The 22,133-nt window shown below is 38.1% G+C and overlaps 1 protein-coding gene across 4 annotated transcripts in view; it reads left to right on the top strand.

Annotated features, from left to right (window-relative positions):
• Positions 1–22,133, top strand: part of CPNE4 (copine 4) — a 283,195-nt gene that overhangs the window by 220,593 nt on the left and 40,469 nt on the right. For all 4 annotated transcript variants that reach the window (XM_065051707.1, XM_065051708.1, XM_065051709.1 and 1 more), the window contains exons 9-11: positions 6,891–6,977; positions 7,565–7,624; positions 12,983–13,116. In XM_065051707.1, coding sequence (XP_064907779.1) covers positions 6,891–6,977; positions 7,565–7,624; positions 12,983–13,116 — 281 coding nt within the window. The remainder of the gene's footprint in view (positions 1–6,890; positions 6,978–7,564; positions 7,625–12,982; positions 13,117–22,133) is intronic.

Here is a 22,133-nt window from a genome sequence, read left to right as displayed (position 1 = left end):
GTTTGAGCAGATCCTGGTGAAAACAATATAGCTATTATGGAAAAAGTAATTGTGGGGCGGTCACATGTGAGATGGGCCTGTGTTGGGGAGAGAGAGGTCACCTGTGTAGGAGACCATGTCACTTGACACTTGGCTAGAGCCAGAGAGCAATTTCCCTTGTTTCTTTTTCTCTTCCTCTGTCCCTCCCTCCCTCATCCTCTGTCCTTTTTCTCTGTTTCCTGGAAACAGCTGTTGATGCTAAAGGCAATATATGCCATTAGCTGTGGACCCCATAAATACATCTTGGTGCATAGCTCATCTCAATGTCCTTTGTGCAACATTAAATAATATTAATAACATTTGACAGTTTTTTTCTTTAGTTTTGTTCTCCACAAAGAAAAAGCAAGTACAATGAAGTGTTTACTCTGAATAAAGGGGGTTTAGTAAAACTTGAGGTAATGGCAGAGGTGGAGGAAGGCATTTTGCCTTCACATGGATTTCTTGCTAGGTATGTCTAGAGAAAGCCACATCAGAGAAATGCAATTATACATGGGTGAGCAGATGAGTAGGTTAGACATAGTCTTTTGTTCCTAGAGAGACTCTTTCATAGCCTCAGACTAGAAAATGTTCTGTTTTCCATGTAGTACTCCTTTCAGTCAGAAGAATAAAACTGCCAGATACATCCTTCAGCCCATGGCGTTAAGCATTAGTTCACATAGCATCACAACAGTGAGTATCGAAATGAGGACCAAAACCTGAAATTTCATGTCAGGTGCTGTGGAAGCCAGTGTAAGGAGCAGAACTCATGTCCAGCATCCTTGTATGAGTTGCTAAAGAGACACAGTGAAACTTCTTATTCTGGTTGTATTTTCTTTTGCACAGTAGACTTTATGGCCAGCTACAGTACATTACTGTAGTTCTGTCAAAAGATAATCAAAACACCCTAGTGATTGTCAACCACAAGGTTTTTCACTCTCCCAAGGAACTGGAGAGAACGTTTTCATTGATGGAGGACCCAGGAACTCGAGTACCAGCAGCAAATCTGTGCCAATGGCACAGCTCTCCCTCTGCACATCAGCAGCATCTGTATTAGCTGGTATCAGCTTCACAGGTTGTCTGAAAAGCATTAAGCAATAAGGATGGGAGAAGTTTGTGCCAGTGAGTAGGAGAAACTGTGCGTCATCTGTGAACTGCTGATACTTCCCACTATTTCATCAGCTCACCTCATCTTTGGAGGAGTTGACAAGGATCTTGAAGTTGCCTTTTAATTGTACATAGTTTATCCTCCAGAAAGCACAGCATATTCTGACCCATACTTCGACCTCCTCCTCTTGGCTACAAGATATGCTCATCTTGTAGCCAATCTGTCAACTGCTACAGAACCACTTATGATGGTCTGAATGAATATATGTTGTGCTTCTAAGCCTGTTTCAGTTCCATCCCTGGGCTGGGTGCTGATTATCTGAAGTTTTGAGTTTCAGCCTCTGATCAGATGAGCTTATAGTTGCCTGGCTGGCTTGCCTCCACTATGAGATTTCTTGGGAATTTGTGTTTAAGACTAGGCATCATTTAGATAAATGTTGTGAATCTAACACTGACAGCGTACTAGTGATTGAACCAGTCGTGTGTGAAGGAAAGAGAGAAGATTCCTTCTCTGAATGATTCATCACCTGTTTTGATCAGGAATGGTGTGAATAGTTTATGAATTTCCTTCCTAAATGTGGGAGGTCCTGGGTGAGATTCACAAGTCTTGAATTATGACTCCTTCAGAGTGACAGTTGCTTCTCCATGACTGAAATGACTGAATTCTGGGACAGCTGGTTGGTCTTTGGTTGGTGGTACAGGTGGAATTAATTCATGCTGTTTAAGAAGACATCCTGATCATAAACAACCCCAGGATAATAGCTTGGTGCTGTATTCCCTAGGTACCTTGTGAGAGACTGTTATATTCCAACACCTAGCCTGTTTTCACACTGACCACAGATAAAAAATGGCACAAAGGCCTCTTGTTGTTCAAATGCACATCTGAAGTAGACATTTCTAAACCTTCTGTGTAACATTTCCCACCATTCCAAAATTCATCATTTACTCCTTTCCCATAACCTTGACACAAGAAAACACAGTAAGAACAAGTCTGTCCCTGCTTGTGACAGGGTTTTCTTTTTAGTGAATGCTGATAAATATTTTGAGGTTATTGTATACTTAGGATTTGCCCCATATATACTTATATACATATATATAAAATATTTATATTAATGTGTGTGTATATTGGCAGTTTTATAAGGTTTTACTAATATTAATTTATCAAACCTTTTAAAACAAGATTAGAAAAGCTTGGTAAAAGTTTAAAGACTGGTAAAGCTTTTCACAGTTGAAAGAAGAAATTCTCTACTAATGAGAAAAAAAGATACAACTTTTTTTAAATGGAAGCAATAAAACCAGAGGGATTTTGGGGAAAAGAAGTCATAAAAACATAAACCACCTGGATCCTCCTGCAGCATGGGATTTACATAAAGGAAAATCTGTTACTGTATTACATAAAAACGGACATGTGTGTACGCACACACACACAAAAGGGAAGCGGGGGGAAGAAACCCTACCATATTTACCACCTCCACTGACATCTCCGCAAGTTGGGGGTGTTATTAGGAGGGGTAGGGATGGCTGCTGATGTGCACAAGAGTGGATGGGCTCCTGACGGCATGCAAGTTGGGTTCCCCCATTTGTCAAGATATTTGACTATGATCTTAAATTAGGGCCTTTGCATCAGGTAGCTCTTCAGATAACTGAGCGTGGATGAGACTTGAAGCATTTGGTAATTGGCCAAGGAGTTTATTGACACCAATGGGCAATTCCATATCTAGTTTTATCAGGAGACAGGCAAGTTCATCCAGGACTGTCTGCAACATCAGCAGCTGCTGTTGGCCCCAGAGAGGGCAACAGAGGCCTCAGAAGAGGATGCAGCTATGTCAAGTACCTGCCACATCTGTGTGATTAGGCAACCTCAGGAGCACAGGTGAGGCTGGGGCCTTGGCCGATAGTGATTAAAAGCAGCCCTTCTCCCATGGCGCATGTCTTTCTGGGACAGATGGAGAAAATCTATCCTGTCCTCTTGCCTAAAGGGATTACAGGAATAAACTAGCCTCTCAGGCAGGAGGAGCTGCCGTTCACTTAAAAGTGACTTGCTTTTCTTGGGGCATCAGAAGGAGATAATGCAGGATATAATGCTGCCTGCTATCGATTGGGTTTTTTCACCCAGTCCATTAGACTGTGATGCCTCCTTTGTCATTTACAAACTATGCAATTTGTTGCAGCATCTGTACATGAAGAAACAAGAGAGAATCAACAGAATTGCAGGGGAAGCAAGAGAACATGGTAACCCAAGTTTTGCCATAGGTCTCCAGCCCTTTTCTCACAGGACTATCTGATATCCTGGTGTGCAAGCACAGTGTCCCAGAGAACACAGCTGCTCTGTAGCATGATTTCTCTTGCCTTAGCATACATGAAACTCTCCTGATATCTTCATTTCTTTCTCTGAATAGCTTGCACTATTAGTAGCCACATACTATTCAAATTTCATTTCTGCAATGGTTGCCTGCACTTAGTCACCTCCACTTCTCTTGGGTGGTTGCACCATTTGCTTGTCTCTTCTGAAGGTTTGCCCAAAGAAGGGGTAAGGAAGTTTGGGAAGGCAGCATCCTTCACTGCAGAGAGTAGCATCTCCCATTCAGGGACCTGTGTCTCCTCATTACAGCAACTAGAGGATTAGGGCCTTACAAGTGTCAGCATTACTTTGCTGACTTTCATAGAAGAATAACAGGATGGAGGTTTTTTTAAGTTCAGAAATTCTCCACACAGTGGCTTAAATTTGGGGGTATAAAAGAAACACCAAAGCAGGATACTCTGGGGGTTCATTACCAACATTTGCAACAGTACTTATGTTAACAGGAAATAGTTAAAACCAGGTTGCTTTCTGTTTCAGATTCACTGTGTTGTTTGACAGGGAGAGTTGCAAAGCCCAGAGCTGTTAGGCATTCAGAGGGAATGCTAAGTGACTTTCAAAATGACGAATCCAGACTCCACAGTGTTTACCATTGGTGTTAGATTGCAGACTCTTGCATTAGTTTCCTCTCAACTGAAAAGTTAAGTTAATGGACAAAAATTAATCAATAGAAAACAATGTCAGATACCAAATCAATACTGGGAATGTGAGAACAGACTGAAAGCTGAGGTTGGCCTCACAATGTAAGCAAAATATTTGAATTTTTTTCTCATTGTTACCTGCTTAGAGCTGTATTCTGAACTCCTCCCTTTAAAAGAGATGGAGAAATGACAAGGTACGTATAGGGAATTTCCTTCAAATGATGCTTGTCACATCTTCAGCTCAAACTGTGGGAACTGCCAAGATCAGAACTAAATCTTAGTGGGTAAGTGAAGACTGAGAGTTTCATGTAAAACAGTCTTATTGTTTTCTTAAGCCTACCTATGAATTAGGAAAGGACTTCTCCCTCCTCTCCTATTCCCTTCTTTATACTATCATATCAACTGATTTGATAGGTGCAAAATTGTTCTTTCTCTTTTCTTGCTTTCTGTTTTCCTACTAACTTTTGTTTTATTATCCACATCAGCCAATGATATGTTAGTGACTTGCACATTGAATGTTTTAATAAGCTTTAGATAGTTGTGGAGAATTGTTATCTGTACATCTCAAAATGCCTTGCAAAGGTAGGTGAACATTCCTCATTGCATGTTACAGTTAGCACAGAGAAGCTGGGAGGCTGGCCACAGGGACAGACTTTTCTTCCCCTGAAATAGTGTTTTATGCCACTTTGGTCCTTATATTGTGTAAACTTCTTCCAGAAACCAATTACATGAATGTTATGTTTATCAGGCTTAAATAATCCTTTTCCCAAGGAGAGGAATTATGTGCGTAGTGTATGAGTTCATATGGGTCGGGCCTTGTTTAAACATGCCCACTGAAATGGAGGATGATAAAATTAAGGAAGCGCACCTTGGACCTTCGGGAGAAGGTAATGAGGTCTCTCCAGTGCAGTTCAGTGTCAAAGAGAGGAACAGAAATCCTGACTGCTATTTTTTCCCCCTATTCAATATATTACAGTTTCTTCATAATATACAGACAGCACAATTTCTCTGTAGAAATGCTTCCGATAAAGTATAGAGACAACTGTACGGTAAACCATTTTGCCAGACAGCAACGTATCAAGATACAAGTGGAAAGTGCATTTGCCTTGCTGTCAGATGACTTCCCAAATACAAGCTTATTGCGCTCTGGTGTTATGTCACCGAGTGCTCTCTTTAAGAGAAGGGCTTTTGTTTTTTAAGCCCAACTGCTGCTCTTAAGTGAAGAAAAAATGTTCATGGAGGATTTCCCCTGAACGTGTGGACCTGTGGCTGCCTGTCTTCTCAGCTGGAAAATTCATTTCACAATAGAAATAATTGAGCTGTAGGCTAACTGGGAGAGCAAGCAGATGTGCTTCCTGCAGTTGAAACATTTTTTTGTCTTTTCCCATTCTTCATTCTGTCACTTGTCTGCAGTTACACTGATGAAAGTACTTCTCTCCTGTGCAGAAAAGGTCTCATATTACTCCAAAGCCATATGTTTTGCCTTCCCTTTTTTGACATTTGACAAAAGATCTAAGTTTGAAATACTTCATAGACATCCAAATAATTGCTGTTAGGCAATGGTTTGAAGCTAAATCAAATAGCGGGGGCTGTTTATAAGGTAAAAATGATCTTACATGCTCAAACACTTTGCTCAGACAGACCCTATATGAAGGCGTTTGCTATAGACAAATATTGTAACACTTAAGACAGGTCTGTTTCATTTGAAAATGTCATAATAGGGATTTTTAAATAATAGACCATCATTGTTCCCTTTGGAGATGTATTCTTTATGTTATGCAACATAACATTAGCAGCTCACATGTTTTCTCCCAGCACTTGCAAACAGCACCCTGAAAGAAAATAGCAATGTTCTTAACCATATTTAATAAAACATTACCTATACAAAGCTGGATTTACAAATGCCAATAGATATTTTTGTGTACAAACATATATTTTATTCCTGCAATAAGAGGCATGAATAACACATAGTCATTAGACATCAGGGTCTGAAAGCTTGGCCTTATCAATCTGCCTGAAAACAGAGGAAAGCAGAAATCCATAAGACTCTGGGAAATATTATGATGGGAACAAGACAAAGTATTTCAGTAACAAAGCAGAATTATTTTGCTTTAAAATTCACTATTTTTAAATAAAAATAATCAGAATATTTTCAAAAAGGCAGCTTAATATATTCTTAGGGATAATTTTCAAATTTATCAGTAATTGGTTAACTGCATCTTGGTGCAATTTTTTAGTGATTATCTTAATTTTTAATTTTGCTATCAGACTTAAAGAGAAAGCTATTGCTGTCTTTCAAGAGAGAGTGAGATGATCTCTGATCAGAATTTCTCTACTCAAGAGTTTAGTACAAAGCACTGATGTTACTGCGTAGGCAGTTTTGTAGTTAATATAATGCATCGAGTTGCTCCCTCCAGTATTTTCATTTGCATTAATTTCCCCTTTTTTTTTTCTCCTCTTAAACAATCTCAAAAGATTCTCGATCTTGCTTATGTAACACCTGGACCTACAAGACCAGAATACAACACAGAAATCTGGGTATCTGTCAGTGCTGCATCCATACATATATGTTTCAAGAGAGATGTTTGCCCTCAGCCTTTTTCTATTAAGATCATTCTCTGTGTAGTCAGTGGTTTTCATTTTTTCTGCTGTGTGCACAATTATTTGCTAGGATTCAGTCAACTGTGGAAACCAGCGAGTGCCACTTTTGTTAATTTTTCAATTTGTACATAAATTTCCCTTCAAGCAGTGACTGCTATTTTTCACAGGTACAATGGGAATGCATTAACCCCAAGTACAAAGCAAAGAAGAAGAATTACAAGAACTCAGGCATCGTCATCCTCAACCAGTGCAAGGTGAATATGTCTTCCATTCTTTGTTTCTTTACTAAGCTCTCAGCAATATATTTTAATGGTGATTGGAAGTGTAGACAAAAAAGTGGAACTGTCTGTAGAATGACGATGGAAACTGATCTATTACAAAAAAGTGAAAGACAAGAAACTGAATCCCAAAAGTAATCTGACTGTCCCAAACCCTCCTCTTTCATTTCTCTTGTGCTCTCCCTGCTGTTACATGATGGAGTAGGCAGTACTAAACTCTTACATCTTGGCCTCTTGGGTGTTTCCCTTCTAATCCTTCCATCATTTCTACAAAATTGCTCTTGTTCCTCCTAAACCAATAGCAAAATTTCTACTGGCTTCCCACTGAGAAGAAGCAGAGCTTGGTTCTACTTTTGATGTGAATTTTGCTTTCTGTAGTTTTAGAATTTTGCTATTTTCTCTGTTTACATTTGTGATTCTGCCTCAAACTATATTTAACAATTTCTTCCTTTACCTTGTTTTCAGTTGATCCTTTCCCACCTTTCAATTTACTTTTTCCAGGCAGTTTTCTGATGTTTGAGTGGTACGCAACTGATTTGAATGTCTTGCTTTCTTGTCTGCAGATCCACAAGATGCATTCTTTCTTAGATTATATCATGGGAGGCTGCCAAATACAATTTACAGTAAGTGTCTTACTTCTCTAAGTAGTTTTAAATAAAGGGAATCCGCTTAGATATTAATTCATTGCTTTCACAGAGAAATTATTCTCACATGCCATTCCTTGGTAAATTATTAAGGTTTTCTTGCAAAATGTAATAAACCCAGAAAAAAAAACTATGCTAATGCAGTAAGATTTTTCTTGTACATGCTGATTTACATTTTGCAGCAATGACAGTCATGTTGCAAAATTAAAGACAACCACATGCAAGGGTGAGACGCTAAGCTGGTGTAGTCCCACCGATGCCATCTGAGCTACACCCAGTCCCAAAAGCTGGAGAACTGAACTAGCCCCTGTGACAGTGCTGACTGGCCTTTGACTTTTGAGCCTCAGCTTGTTCACAACAATTTCAAATAAATTCCCCATGTCCCAAGGGGGATTTCATCTCATCTGCCTTTAACTCCTTGAATATTAGATGGCCTATTCATCAATCCTATGGGCCAGTCTCCCCTTCCAGAATGAGTCCTCCATTCAAGCAAGTTTTTGCCCCGTAATGGTGCCATAAAGTGCAGAGCGACAGTCCAGCCAGGGACCTCCCTCTGTCAGTCTGGGGTAGATGCTGATGTTTCATACCTCAGCTGTAGCTACCAACAGTAAGATGGTACTACGGGGAGACGAGGTTGTAATTTAGGGCAAATTCAGAAGGTATTCTGTTCAAGGAACAAGGGATAAAATGATTTGCAGAGCTCTCCATAAACACAAATACAATATTTTGCATTTCCAAATAATAATATTTTAGAAACATTTAATGCTGTGTGCTTTTGAGCTTTTTAGTTTAGTGTTTTTTTCTTGCTGTTGTGGGGTTTTTTTGTTGTTGTTTTTGTGTGTGTGTGTGGTTTATTTTGTTTGGTTGGTTGGTTTTTGTTATTTGAATCTAGGAGATAAATGACAGTAATATAGATATATTTCCCATAGGAATACAGGTTGTGGCAGAGTTCCGGTCTGGTTTATGTGACTTTTCATGCTAGTTACAGGGGTAAAGTCTAATGCTCAAAGGTAATAGTGTTCTGGAGATCTTTTTCCTATAGCACCCTGCCCTCTTTATGCTCCCAGTTATCGAGTATCAGACATTGGATGCTACTGATATGTTCCATTCCACTTTTTATAGACAAGCCTTCATTTTCCAAAAAGATTTAACAAAAGAGAAAAATTTTTTTTATCCTCAAAAAAACTTCCAGCAACAGCTGTGGTCACTAGTGGATTGTCTTCTTGTGCATAAATCAGATTTTGAGGTGTAAAGCATCCACTTGGCCAGTACACCTCGCAAACTCATTGGATAACACCCAAAACTGAGGACTCTGTCTCTGGTTTTGAAGGAAATACCTATACTGTAGTGGACAAAGATCTTCATAGTTGTCTCCTTTCAAGCAAAGCATCCTGTGTGATCACCTTTCTGCCTTCACCTGTCTTCTTCTTCTGGTATCCCCACATGCCTGGAGTGCCCATTTCTTCTCTAAACCTGAAGCTCACCGATCCCTCAAAACCCCTTTAATTTATGTCTCCTGACATTTGTTCCCTAAAAATATGACTGAAAAAACTCAGTTATCAACTGTGTTCAAGGTCATTAGGAGAAAGACAGTAGTGTCTTAATGTAGTACATAAAAGCCCTTTGTAAATCAGCACAGGTGCTTAAGCACATGCAAAGACTGGTTAATATGCATTTCCCACAAGTCTAGCACAAGCACAGGAGCACTATAACCATTAGAAAGTGTCTAGGGATATACATATTATTATGTTACAGCTGTTTTTTTTCAAACTCTTTTTGATTCCTCCTAAATGTTTTCCAGTGGAAGAGCAAGTCCTTACATAGCACACTGAGGGGTCATGGCAATTTGCTTGCCTTTTACTTGTTTGTTGCAGATTTCCTATTAGTAGGTTGTGAACCACAAGTTGAAAACTGCTGTGTTAAAATGTGCTAAAATGGAAAGTATTGCTTCTATTGTATTTTACTATTTTAATATTTCATTTTGCTAAAATGAAACAAAACTATTGATAATAGGAACCTTAGGTAAATTCATCTGCAAGGACAGGCAGTGAGGACATAAAGGAAATTAAAGATCCATTACACTGGTAAGCACAGAGATCCCTAAATTACTGCTGACCTCGATGGTAAATCCACCAGCTGCAGAATTGTGTAAACTCATCACTGTCAGTTTTCAACCTACATGAAACTGGGGGAAGCCATTGTGGATGTCTCTGTGCCCATAGCTCTGTTCATGCATAATGGTTCTACTTAAATATCCTAACAAGCTGACTGGTTGCATATTGTACTTCCTCCTGTGGTGACTGCTTGTGGGACGTGTTGCTGTTTCCAGACATGTATTAGAGAGTCTCCAGTGGGCACTGAAGCAAAAGGATGCTGCCTACACGGGAGATATTCAGTGCTGCCTTGCTTTCTGCATACATCATGTAATCTCCTTTTCACACAGTCCTGGTTAATTCAGACCACTGAAACAGAGGATGCCTATTCCTTCCACCTTTACAGATTTCCATTGTATTTTAACTGGAAAGGATCTGGAATTATTTGAAACTCTTCTGGTGCGTGTATTGTTGTTGTCTTAATGACGTTTCTGTTGAGTTCATGCTGTGTACAGGCAGAACGATACAACTGCAATTTGAAAGGGCACTTGCTGAGGGAGGGAAATGGGGATGCTAAGCATCCATTTGATAACAAAAAGCTGTAGTATGATGTACCTGATAATTTAAGGCACTAATGAAGGCTTTGGTAACATCATGCTGTGTGTTCTTGGGATACTTTCTACATCTATTGTAGGAACATAGTTTGTAGTTAGAAAGAATGTCTCTGAAAAAACGAAGGTAAACTTTTCGTTCACTTTAAAACCATTTATTAAGAAGCTTTCATCTGTAGAGATCAATAGTGCTGATTCCAACCTGCTTTTTCTATGCATGGCTTATTGCAAAACGCTGTATCTTATCAGACCATGTTCGCTGCTGCAGAAGAAATGTTCAGAAGTTGGCAGTGCAAATGGGTCTGTAGTCAGAAGACATTTTCATCACTTTAGGAAATACAGCAGAAAGGATGTGTAACATGCATAAAAGGAAATGTAATAGAAAGATATATTGGACAGATTCTCTCTTAGGCAGGTCACGGTATTGGACAGGCTGGTTCGTTGCTGACAGATCAGTCAGGAGGTTCAGGCTATGTAGGATGTTTTCAGTGCAATGAAAATCGCCCTTTTACAAGGCTGAGTTAAAAAAGAGTACTGAGAGTGTACTTATTGCTATGTTGTGTTCTTATTTAGCTGTGGGAAAATGACTGGTACATTTGAACTGATACATTTAAAGATACACTGATAAAAATCAAATGTATATATGACGTAAAAAATATTCCTACTTGCTGCTCGCAAAATTAGCTCCGTTGTGATATTGGCCTACTTTCTGCGATGTGTTAGTTTTACAAATCCTGATCCTACTAATTTGCACTAGATCCTGGTACTGCCAGGTAATGCTAAAAGAACGGAGCTCTGGGTTGATATTTTGAAATTTTGGCAAGCGAAAGCAAGCATCTTTCTTAAAAGTCCTCCCCTCAGGAATCAGAGATTTGGATCAAAGTCAAATAAAGTGCATCCGAGTACAAATTTTCATGAAGGCTTCACTGTAGAAAATTGTTATATTTTTTGCTTATCAGCAGATCTCTACTACAAGGACCATTTCCAAAAAAGAAGCTTGTTTTGAGGAGGGGTTTTTCTTTCCTGAACACTAGCCACAGATTTTTTCCAAACTCATGAAACCTACTGCTTATTCCTACTGTGTGCTTTTGTTTTTACTTAAAAAGCATTTAGCCAGGGCTAACAGACACAAAGGAAGATTTATCCAGTTCTGTCTGGTGTGTCATTCCAGCCTCATTCATGTCTGTTTTGGGGTTATCAGTGAAAACACCCACTTTTAATAATTTTATAAGAATGCCCTCTGTTTCCATATACAGTGAAATTTTTGCAGTTTCTATAATCAGAACAAAAAACTGAAGTTAAATTAATATCAGAGAAAATATGCATATTTTTAAGAACATATGCATAACTTGGCAAATTTTCTTTAAAAGTCCATGTCCCAAATCTCAGCTAGTCCATACAAGTATCTATGAATTTACCTTAGGTTTTGCAAACCACTAGTGTTCTCATGCAAGTGAGAACATGAGATGTATCCCATTAATATATTACAGTTAAATCAAGCTATCATTTTCAGAAGAAAAAATATTTATGTAGAAAACAGACTCACTTACTGCAGTGTATGAGCAGAGGTCAGGGAGGCAGAGGTGAAAGATGACTTTATTTGCAATCTAAATCAAGCTCATATCTCCTGACTGAAATGTGGTGGAATGCAGGAGGGGTTCTTGGTTGATCAAGGTGTTGAAAGGATTTCTAGCTAACTGAAGCCCCATGAAAAATATTTTTCTTCAGCCAACAGTTAGCTTTTTTGGAGGAAGGACAAAAATCAGAAGAAAGTTTATAAATGGCTTCATTCCCTTTGTGAGACCCTTTGGTTTTCTTTTTGCTCCTTTTAGGAATTCCTAGGAAGGAGCATCAAAAATTCAGATGAGGGTTTTCTGGTCCAAGACAGTCATATCACAGGAAGATGCATGCAAGAATATATATTCAGTGAGACCTTCAGAGAGCATTTTAAAATGGAGAAGTTATTTTTAAGAGGATTCATTACTATTTGCTTTTGCATTGAATGCTTCTCACAATCTTCTCTAAGCCTTTTCAACACAAAAATCTTTGCAGGATTCAAGTTTTAGTTTTACCCTGCAGCTCACTTTTAATCATGCTATCATCTACGAAACTGAGAGAGGTAATTATTAAATGCTTATATGTTTTGAAGATAAGAAATACCAGACAGGCAGTATCCACTACTATTACTACAGCCATAGTAAGGTTTAAAACAGCTAAGAAATGTCGCTAACTCTAGTTTTAATTTATAGTTTTAGTAGCACTTCTAACTCTCTCAGGACATTTTTGCTGCACAGCTTTTATGTCTTGAACATATCTGAGCTGGAATAATTTAATTAAGTGTGAGAACCTAGAGATAGTTAATTTGATTCATCTGTATTAGAAAATAATTTTCCATTTAAAATAATAATGCCATTTTAGTTTTATTATCTCATTTTATAAACTGTCATTTACTTTTAGGCATCTTTATCAATACTATCGTAATTCAAATTTCATGAAGCAGGCTGTAAAATCAACCTTTGCTTTAAGGCTGCAGCCTCTGCAGAAAACCCTTTCTGGTAAAGACACATGGTTGCTGTAGGTATGCTTGTGTCCAGAAGAGCTCCACAATACATTAACTTTTCGTCTTTTTCCAGGTAGCTATAGATTTCACCGCCTCAAATGGTGATCCTAGGAACAGCTGCTCACTGCACTACATCCACCCCTATCAACCCAACGAGTACTTGAAAGCATTGGTAGCTGTTGGGGAGATTTGCCAAGACTATGACAGGTAAATAACCACGTTTGATAACCAAGTTGTCTTTAGAAAGTGTTTTCACAGTGTGAAATCAATGGCTGCCTGCTGCCGGCTGCAGTCGCTCCATGTTTAGTCACTGAAGAGGAATGACTGCGTGTCAGGAAGATTAGTCTACCTTAACACGCTTTTCAGAGTGACAGTGGGTTTAGATTAGCTGCGGGGTAATGAAAGGCTTGGTCCTTGGCCATTGGGCAGATATGTGTGTTAATTTTCAGGTTTGTATTCACATGCCAAAAGTGCATGTTTGAGTGGATGTTTCATTTGTGTTAAACTTGAAGCCTATTTTGCAGATGCTGATTGCATCCTTTCTGGTACACTTGGGAGTCTGGTTCTGTCCCATCCTACAGAAAAACATTCCTGAGATTTTGTGTTTGAAACTGAATTTGTAGTTGCCTGAACTGCTTAGTGACCGTGTCTGTTATTAGAAGTGAATGTGTAGTCTTTTGTAGAGTTCTCCTGACCTCTTCTAAGATAAATATGAAAAGATAGCATTAATGTTTGCAAACAACATGCCTTTAAATAAATAAACAAATGCAGGTAATTGGGCTAAATATGCTTTGATTACATTATGTACTTTAGTTGCTCTCAAGTAGGCTGCCTTCTTCTGTTCAATTAATTGTCCATTATTAATCTAATTACCAAGTGCATTTTCTTTAAATGTTCTTTGTTGGTGAGGCATAGTATCTTACATAGTTACTCTTTCTAATCTTTTCACATGTAATATACATCCACCCGTCACTTTGCCATATGTAAATGTCAGATCTCAAAAACAACAATGGTATTTTTAGTCAAATTTGCATTATACTTGCTGTATGAATTGTGGAGTGACTTAACACTGTGGTTTGCATGTTACATATTGCATATACCAATTAGCCTGCTCAAAGGCACTTCCATTTGCATGGTAGTGAAATGTCTTATCAAAGAAGAATGAGAAAAATACTGCCCTGATACAAATTTGGTAAGAATTTGGTGGTCAAACTTAGTCAGTGAACCTCAGAAAATCAATATTTTATTGTGAGCTGATAATTCCTCAGTGATTATCCCATGATTTAATAATTACTAGCAATAATTCAGTATATTAATATGCTTCAAAATAGGGAAAGACATGAAAAGGGCTAGTTTATACACACAGATTCTTCTATGTTATCAGTTAAGGTGTATTTTTTAAGAAAATGAAATAGTTAAGTGGCGTAGACCCTCCTTTCTGGAGATATTAATCCCAAATCAGGATTCTCCTCTCAATATAGCATATTCCAATCAGTACAAAAAATAGTGGCGATTCATTTTTTAAATGAAACCATCAGTGTCATTCAGTTCTATTGTGCTGCAGAAAAGGCCTACTCGTGCTAATCAGCACAACTAAAGTTGTATGAGCTACGGACTTGAGCTGAACAAAAGCCAGAACTTCTTTTCCCAGGGAAATGTCACCTTTCTGGCGTGTGTTTGACCTATACATGCTCTCAAGTGACACTATAAATATCTTGCCATGGGCAATTTAATTCAACGTGGTCAGTGCTTTCTGATCAAAATGTCAAGTGAGGATCTTTTCTTTATACTTGCACATTTTGAATCCAGCAAACTGGAAATGAAAACTTACAATTTCTCTAAAGAGCGAAAGAAATTACAGGAAGCAAACCTTTGCACGAAATAGTCTACAGGTTCTTAAGCTACAATGTTCTTTTTGTGTTTAGTTGCCGCCTTGAGACTTACGACCATATACGACCTATAAAGCAAATCTTCTGTATATACAGTTTCAAATTCAGTTAAAAATCTGAAATGTGGCACAGATCTATAACTGCTCCAGTGAGCTACTAAGATATCGGTTTCCACGTTAAGATGAGACAGAAGTGAAAACAGGGGGACCTGCTGAACCTAAAGGGTGGTTTAGAGTCAGAGTGTTGGAATTTGCATAGGGGCATGTCTTTAGTAAGGTAGGAATGTTAGCCTACAGAGATGGCAGTGCTCTTATCTGAAGTTTTATAGTTTGTACCTGTCAATTATCTGTAATGGGCAGAACTGGCTGATTTCAACCCAAACCAAGGGAAATGGAGTGGTTTTCTTCAGGTCTTGGGATCGATGTATTTATATCAAATGAAAGAATAGTTGGAATAAAGTAAAATACGTTGTTTGCAATGCTTTTTGCATTCCTGTATCACAGCTGTTGAATGCTAAGTACTTTTGCTACACTTACATACCAAAAGACTGCTTTTTCATATTTGTTAAAAAACCACCTATAGCTATTACTTAAAATACTTCTGTAATTAGCAACATTTAAATTTATTTGTAATTTGGGAGGAACTGGGTTGACAAGTAACATATATAGGCATTACACTCAAAATCCAAAATTTGCTTTTGTATGCTCTAGTTCCTTCTGTCAATCAAGCCAAATCTTCTCATAATCCAGGTTTCTGTATATATCAGCCTAACATAACATATCCCTAGGTAATTAATGCTCCAAATTAAATGCCGCCTCACATCCCTTGATACAGTGGAATAATCCTGGCTCATCCAAAATCCCATTTATCAGTATGGTTCAGAGATTCCTGAAACAGTTAAATGAATAGTGCAGTTCTGTGCAGTTAAGCGTGAAAGAATAGGATTCATTCTTTCATCATTCATCAGCAATATTCAGAGAATGAGAAATAGACTTTGATTATTATCCTGATTGTAGAAATGCTGCAGTCCTGAAGGCACAGGCCAATCTGATAATAGTATGGGAAATGGAAGAGCTGTTCACCTCCTCAAAAGACTTAATACTTTATCTATATGGTGGAATTCTTTCAGGCTATAACAACATTTGTCATAAGAGAGAAGATAAAGTTTGTATGTGATATAATCAGTGGCTTAGCAACAGCAGCAATGGATCATAAAGGAAGGAGAAACATTCATTAGTTTTAAAGAATTAGGCTCTAAAATGTTGTTTGAAACACTGGGAATGGGAAAACACATTGAAAACTTATTATTGATAATAGTTGGTAAAATAAGGAGACAGCTCCATGGAGAAGAATTTGTTTTAAGATAAATGACTCATGAATGTTTAAAGATGACCTCATGAAGCAATAAGTGAGAAATATAAATTTCCATTTAAACTTTTTCTCTAGCTTTTTTATATATGGCATAATTTTACCTTGAAATTGAGCAAGTCTACTCCACCTTTTTGTAGCAAAGAGAAGCAGATGAAAAAGATGAAAAATTATTGGGCACTGAAGTGTTTAATATTATAAGAGAACCTACTTCTGTATAATTGCATATTTATTCTTCACTAATTTCAGCATTGTGTTCTCTGGATCAGAAGTCAAATCAAGTGGTTTCTGATGACCAGCAACATGAGCCTAGCCAGAATCCTGAAAAATCAGTTCGTCACTACCAAATGTGTGTATATTCCCTCTATGTGTTTTACACAATGAATTAGCAAGTGTACTTAAGGCAGATGAGGTTATACCCAGCTCTCTGGGCACTATGGCTGGTGTAGGACTTCTAATCTTCACCGACTCTGAACAATGGTTTTGGCCACTCTTTTGTTTTGGAACCTGGTGGAGATTCCGTCAAGAAAATGCTGTTTTCAAAGATGATTGGCCAGTGTCTTTGCTAGTTGAATGCCCAGGTATGAGGAAAGGCAAAATCATTCATCGGTTGAAATACCAGATCTGTGAACCAGAACCTGATGTTGTAAAAGCCATGAAACTCTGTACGTTTTGTAATAATAATTTTGAAGCTGTCCTGTTCTCCATGGCAACTGTTTCCCAAATACTTCATTTGTGCCACAAAACTGCTCCCTGCTCAGCATGGAACAACACGGCTTTCTAAGCCAGAGAAGCCTATGTCTAAACTGGGGAACTGGGGAATGTTTCCTTTCCCCTGTGTCCCAGCATAAGGTCTGGCCGTGTCCTGACTGCAAGTTGAGATCTGACCTACCTCTTCTCCCATTCACGTGTCCTGGCTTCCATCAAAAGGAAACTGAGGCACGTGGACAGGGAGAAGCTCCCGTCCTCAGCAGGAGGTTGGACCATCTGAATAAGAGCAGGGAGACTGCACCTGTGAGCCTCACAGTACAATACAACTGCCTTGTGTGGGCAAAAACCAGCACCCAAATAGCACTGGGATGTGCCTTAGGAACATATATGTGCACATTGACAAGTCTGTTTCCATTATTATAATCTGGAAACATCTATGAGGACTAGTATCTATAGACAAAACAAGTATTTTTCCCAAGATATATAGGTGCAGTTGTGCTGTGAACGTCTCATGTAAGTACCTGAAGCTATATACCTAGACACACACACACAGATATACATACAACTAGAGTTTTACTCCTGTGTGTATAAATATAGAGCTATGCCTGTAATACATGGGTATTATGTATACATATATATGCATAATATGTACAGTTAACACTTAACCATGCAATTAAAAAAATTATTTCTCTTTTATGCTGTTTTATAGCTTCTCTCTCTGCAAAGAAAAGCCCTAAGTCACAGTAACAACAGTGCACGCAGTTTATTAAAATGGCTGGTCCTTTGATCGTAATGATTTGTTTTACCAGTACTGGAATACAACCAACTAGCCATGAGTGTAGCTCATCTTTCATTCCGCAGTGCTGGTTGTCTCTGGCAAAGAAAAAAGGACTGGAGTGGGGCTGTAAATGCTTGTTTGTAAGGATAAATGCTGTTACATGCACACAATGCTAAAGGCTGAAATACTTCCTAAATGATCTTACATTATTACAAGTTTTAATGATGATACTGTGAGTGAAGCCCATGGCAGAACTTGCAAATCTATTCCTCAGTTTGAAATCTGATTTCTGCAGTTAGCAGCTTTCCTTTCTCTTCTGCTTATTGAGAATCTCATTTTATTACCTTAAACATTTATCTTTGTACTAAAACCTGTGTTCTGATTCAGCAAGGCACTAGAGCTTATTGTCTAATCCCATTGAATTCAACCTGAATGAAGCAAATACTGGAGTATTATGAAAAATATAGATGGCACTAAGATGGAGTTAGGAGTTTTACTGAATTTGAACTTTAGTGGTGTTTGCCCCACACCCAAATATTCAGTGGCTCCCATATATACCTGGATGATCTTTATGATTAATTATTACAAATAGTTTTATATTTGTGTATATATTCAGAGGTCTTCACTGGATTAATAGAAAGGGCTCACAAATGTGTGAGAATCAGATTTTGTGTGATCAAATCGATACTCATACCTTAAAAAAGAAAAAGGTTAGATGTATTTTATCAAATACTTCTAAGAATTTGTTGCATTGGATATTTGTGGGACTTCCCATTCTTGATGGGCCATCCCTGTTCTGACCTATGTACTCAACTCATGATTCCATGTGGTTGACCACATAGTTTTGTAAAATTATGTCATAAAATTGTTCTTCATTGTATTTGTTTTTAAAATCTATTGCAAAAAATAGTTCTTAATTATTTTGAATCTCTATGTCTGTTTATTCACTCTTAGAGATACTGCAGATTTTTTATTTCCAAGAGGCATTGAAACACACAGAAGATAAACTCTGTTTCCTGACACTAATGTCCTTTTTCACTTCGGCAAACAGCCTCCTTAACTTTAAATACTCAGGTAGTTCCTTAAAACTGACATTCACCCTGAGATCATATGTTAACAAATAAACTGCTTGTATAACCTCCTCAACCTCCTCAAAGGCCACTGATGAGGAAAGAGTACATTATTCCTGCAAAATGTAGAAATTATTTATGTGTAGAGCTCTGTAAAATATTTAAGAGTGAAAATTTAAAAACTGAGCCACATTCCACAAAAGATATGAAAGTTCTGTAATCAGTCAGAGTTTCAATATTAGCTTCTGCAAACAATGAATTGCAGCAATAGCTGACTAGATGCAAAACTTCCTCATTATGATTTCTTCTTCGATATTTTAGGCTTGCGTGAGTGCATTCACTCTGATTGAAAACCGTATATAAAACCATCCTTCCCTTATGCAATAAAGTGGACTTGAAAATTAAAAAGGGAAAAAATGAAAGGAGAAAATAAAAAGATCAGGGTTCCAAGTCCAGCTCATCCTTTACAGTGTAGATCTAAGAAGGAAAAAAACTTCAGAGCAGTCCAACTGTCAAATGAAAGGTCCATCTGTCCCAGAAACCCATTTCCTGAGGTACCCAGCAGAGGGCAGTTAGCGAGGAGACAGAGAACAAGGTATGTAAAATGCAGTGCATGTTATGGACGTCTTATATAAATCAATGCGATTGGTCCCAAGTACAAACATCAGTATGCATTTAAATACTGTGGTTTGGATTGAGACTTTAGGTGGAAAAGAGACCCCAGAGTTTACACCTTGCAGTCTGTTTTATTAATCAGAACCTCCTCTCCAAGTATTACTTAACAGGTCATTCATCCTGAAGCTACATCTGGATTTGTGGATGCAGACTCAGAGGGTTACCTTGGCTGGAGGGATCTGAATTAAATAGCTTGAGGTAATTTTGCCAGACACAAGGAGAAAAGCAGAAACTTGCTTTGGTTGAGATAGTAGTAGTTCATTAAAACTGGGGCGAAAGAATGATGCCTAGAATAATTGGCGCTATATGCGACACTAAATATTTCATGAAATCCCTACGTGGAGATATAGATATTAAAATTTAATCTACCCATGCAGATCAATAAATAAAAATATGCTTAATTATTAAGCATCTCTCTTTATCACTTTAATTACAGAAACAACCTTTCTGGAGGCCGTTAAGCAAAAAGGCTGATTAGCATATCTAAACAAGTTTAAAAACCATGGGGGAAAAGGGAATGAATCTTTTTATTTAGTGCTTTAATAGAACTAAATTTGCATAGACATACAACAGAAGAAAAATTGAAAAACAGTAACCTATACAGAAAAATCTTGTAGCTTATACTTATCAATAAGCTCAGGTGTCAGTAAACATTCCAAAATGTTTGGATAATCCATTACTAGAACTGTATTGGGAAAAAGGAAAAACTAGTACTTTTGATCACCAAACCAGATTGAAAATCCTTGGATTTAACTGTTGAGAAGCTAGGCTGGCACAATTACATAATAAATATATAGATGTGTTTAGTATTTGCCTTTCCAGAACCTGTATTTGCAGACTGCTGCCATGAAGGTGTTTCTACAATCACCACTTTTTATCCCAAGAATCAGCAGAGCAGGATCAGTCTAGTACAACAACTGTGTTGGAAAGGTGACTTTGTAACAGTTTCTTTTGCATTTGTACATACATGCAGACATACGTGTGCGTGTGTGTGTATCTGTAACTATATGTGTATATATAAGTATGTATCTGCAGGCCCTTTATCTGGGCAGATACTGTCAATTCTTACAGCTCTGCCTTTTCCGTTACCAACTTTTCATCTTTGTGTCCTCTTTACGCTGACTCTTCTTCCAGGAACTCACTTCCTACGTCAGTAGAAAGTCATGAGCAGTCCCTCGAGCTTCTTAGCAAAACAACTGCTTCCTCCACGTGCTTTTTGGAGACCTCTGCTGCGTTCTGTCAGCTGGTAGATATATCAAAATCTGGACATTCTGCTGTGCTTTTCTATGCAGTCTTTACTATTTTTCAATTCAGTTTGAAATCTCTTCTGAGAAAAAGCTTTGTTCTGTGCGGTAGTTGACACTTCTTTGGGACTACGCAGACTGGTACCATTGAGATTTCACTGTCAGCATTTCTTTCTGAAGAGAGTTACTTGAAGTACAAAACACTACAAACTTTATTTGAAATTGCATACCACCTACTGCTGTAGAGACTAGGCATCTGTGCAAATAAGTAAGTATTAGTAAGTGATTAAGCATAAATAAAGGAGATAGCAATTTGTCTTCCCATTTTCACTGATGCCAAATATGATGACAGTTTAGTATCTTCAGTCAACACAACCATTTCCACAATTTCAAAAGCATTAATTTCCTCCTTGCCTTGTTGAAGATGTAACTATTTTAGTTATCCACTCCATTATAGTAGCATGTACCTGAAAAGCAAATTATTCCCATTTGGAAACCCATCCATCCGTAAATGAGCACCATGTTCTAAATCTTCTCATGGAATTTTCCTACCTTACAGAGTGTGGACAGTTTTTGCCTGTGTCAACCTTAACAGGGTGTTTGTGGGCCAAACTGCTCTCAGTTAAAGCTAGACAAGTGTTATGAACTAGGTTCCACTTAGTATCTTACTATCCTCTACAAATTATTGTGAAATCAACCTTGATCAGACATTCCAAATCAGAAGATGAACAGAGTGTAGTAGCCCATTTCCTCCTGCCTGTTCAGTGATGCCTCGCTGAATGTTTAGTCATCAGTATATTTCACCTGCAATTTAGCTCTCACTTGTTTTGGTAGTGTTCTTCCTTTTGACTTACTGTCATTTTGATTTTGGTAAAATTATATCAACAGCTCATTTAGTCGCATTAAATCACAATATAATCTCTGTAACGGTCTTATCCTGCTTATCCTAGAAAGCTCATTTTTATCTTGAGAGCATTTGATGAGAAATTCCTCTCCCAGCACCGCTCTGCATACATATGCCAACAAGGTACTGTATTCCCCTCTTCCCAGCACACCCCTTATAGACAAGTATTTTCTGACAGAGAATTTTTCCAGAGGAAGGTTTCTAACCAATCCTTTCCACCGTGATTTCTACAAAAAAGGACAAAATTATATATATATACGTAGCAAAGCTTTTGTTCTTGTGGTTACTTAGAGCAGTGCGCCCTGAAACTTGAAAGCCACACTTGTGTTTCAAGAGGGCTGGGCCCCTCCACTGCTCCGTTTGGCGTTCTTCACAATCTCCACCTTATGCGATGGATCCAGCCTGCTGCCTGCACTGTTGTCTTCAATCCATGTCAAGTTTTAAATACCTGAGATTACAGTCTGTGTGAGAATGACCTTTTCAGTCATGGTATGCTTTTCCATAGATGATCTCACAGATATGCCAATTCACTATAGAGTTAAGGTTTTGGAAGGTACAAGGACATATGTGCAACCCCTTAAAATA

The sequence above is a fragment of the Columba livia genome, chromosome 2 (assembly GCF_036013475.1).
Source record: "Columba livia isolate bColLiv1 breed racing homer chromosome 2, bColLiv1.pat.W.v2, whole genome shotgun sequence".
Taxonomy (NCBI): domain Eukaryota; kingdom Metazoa; phylum Chordata; class Aves; order Columbiformes; family Columbidae; genus Columba; species Columba livia.
Note: the sequence above shows the minus strand (reverse complement) of the source record. Positions and strands in the feature narration are given on the sequence as shown.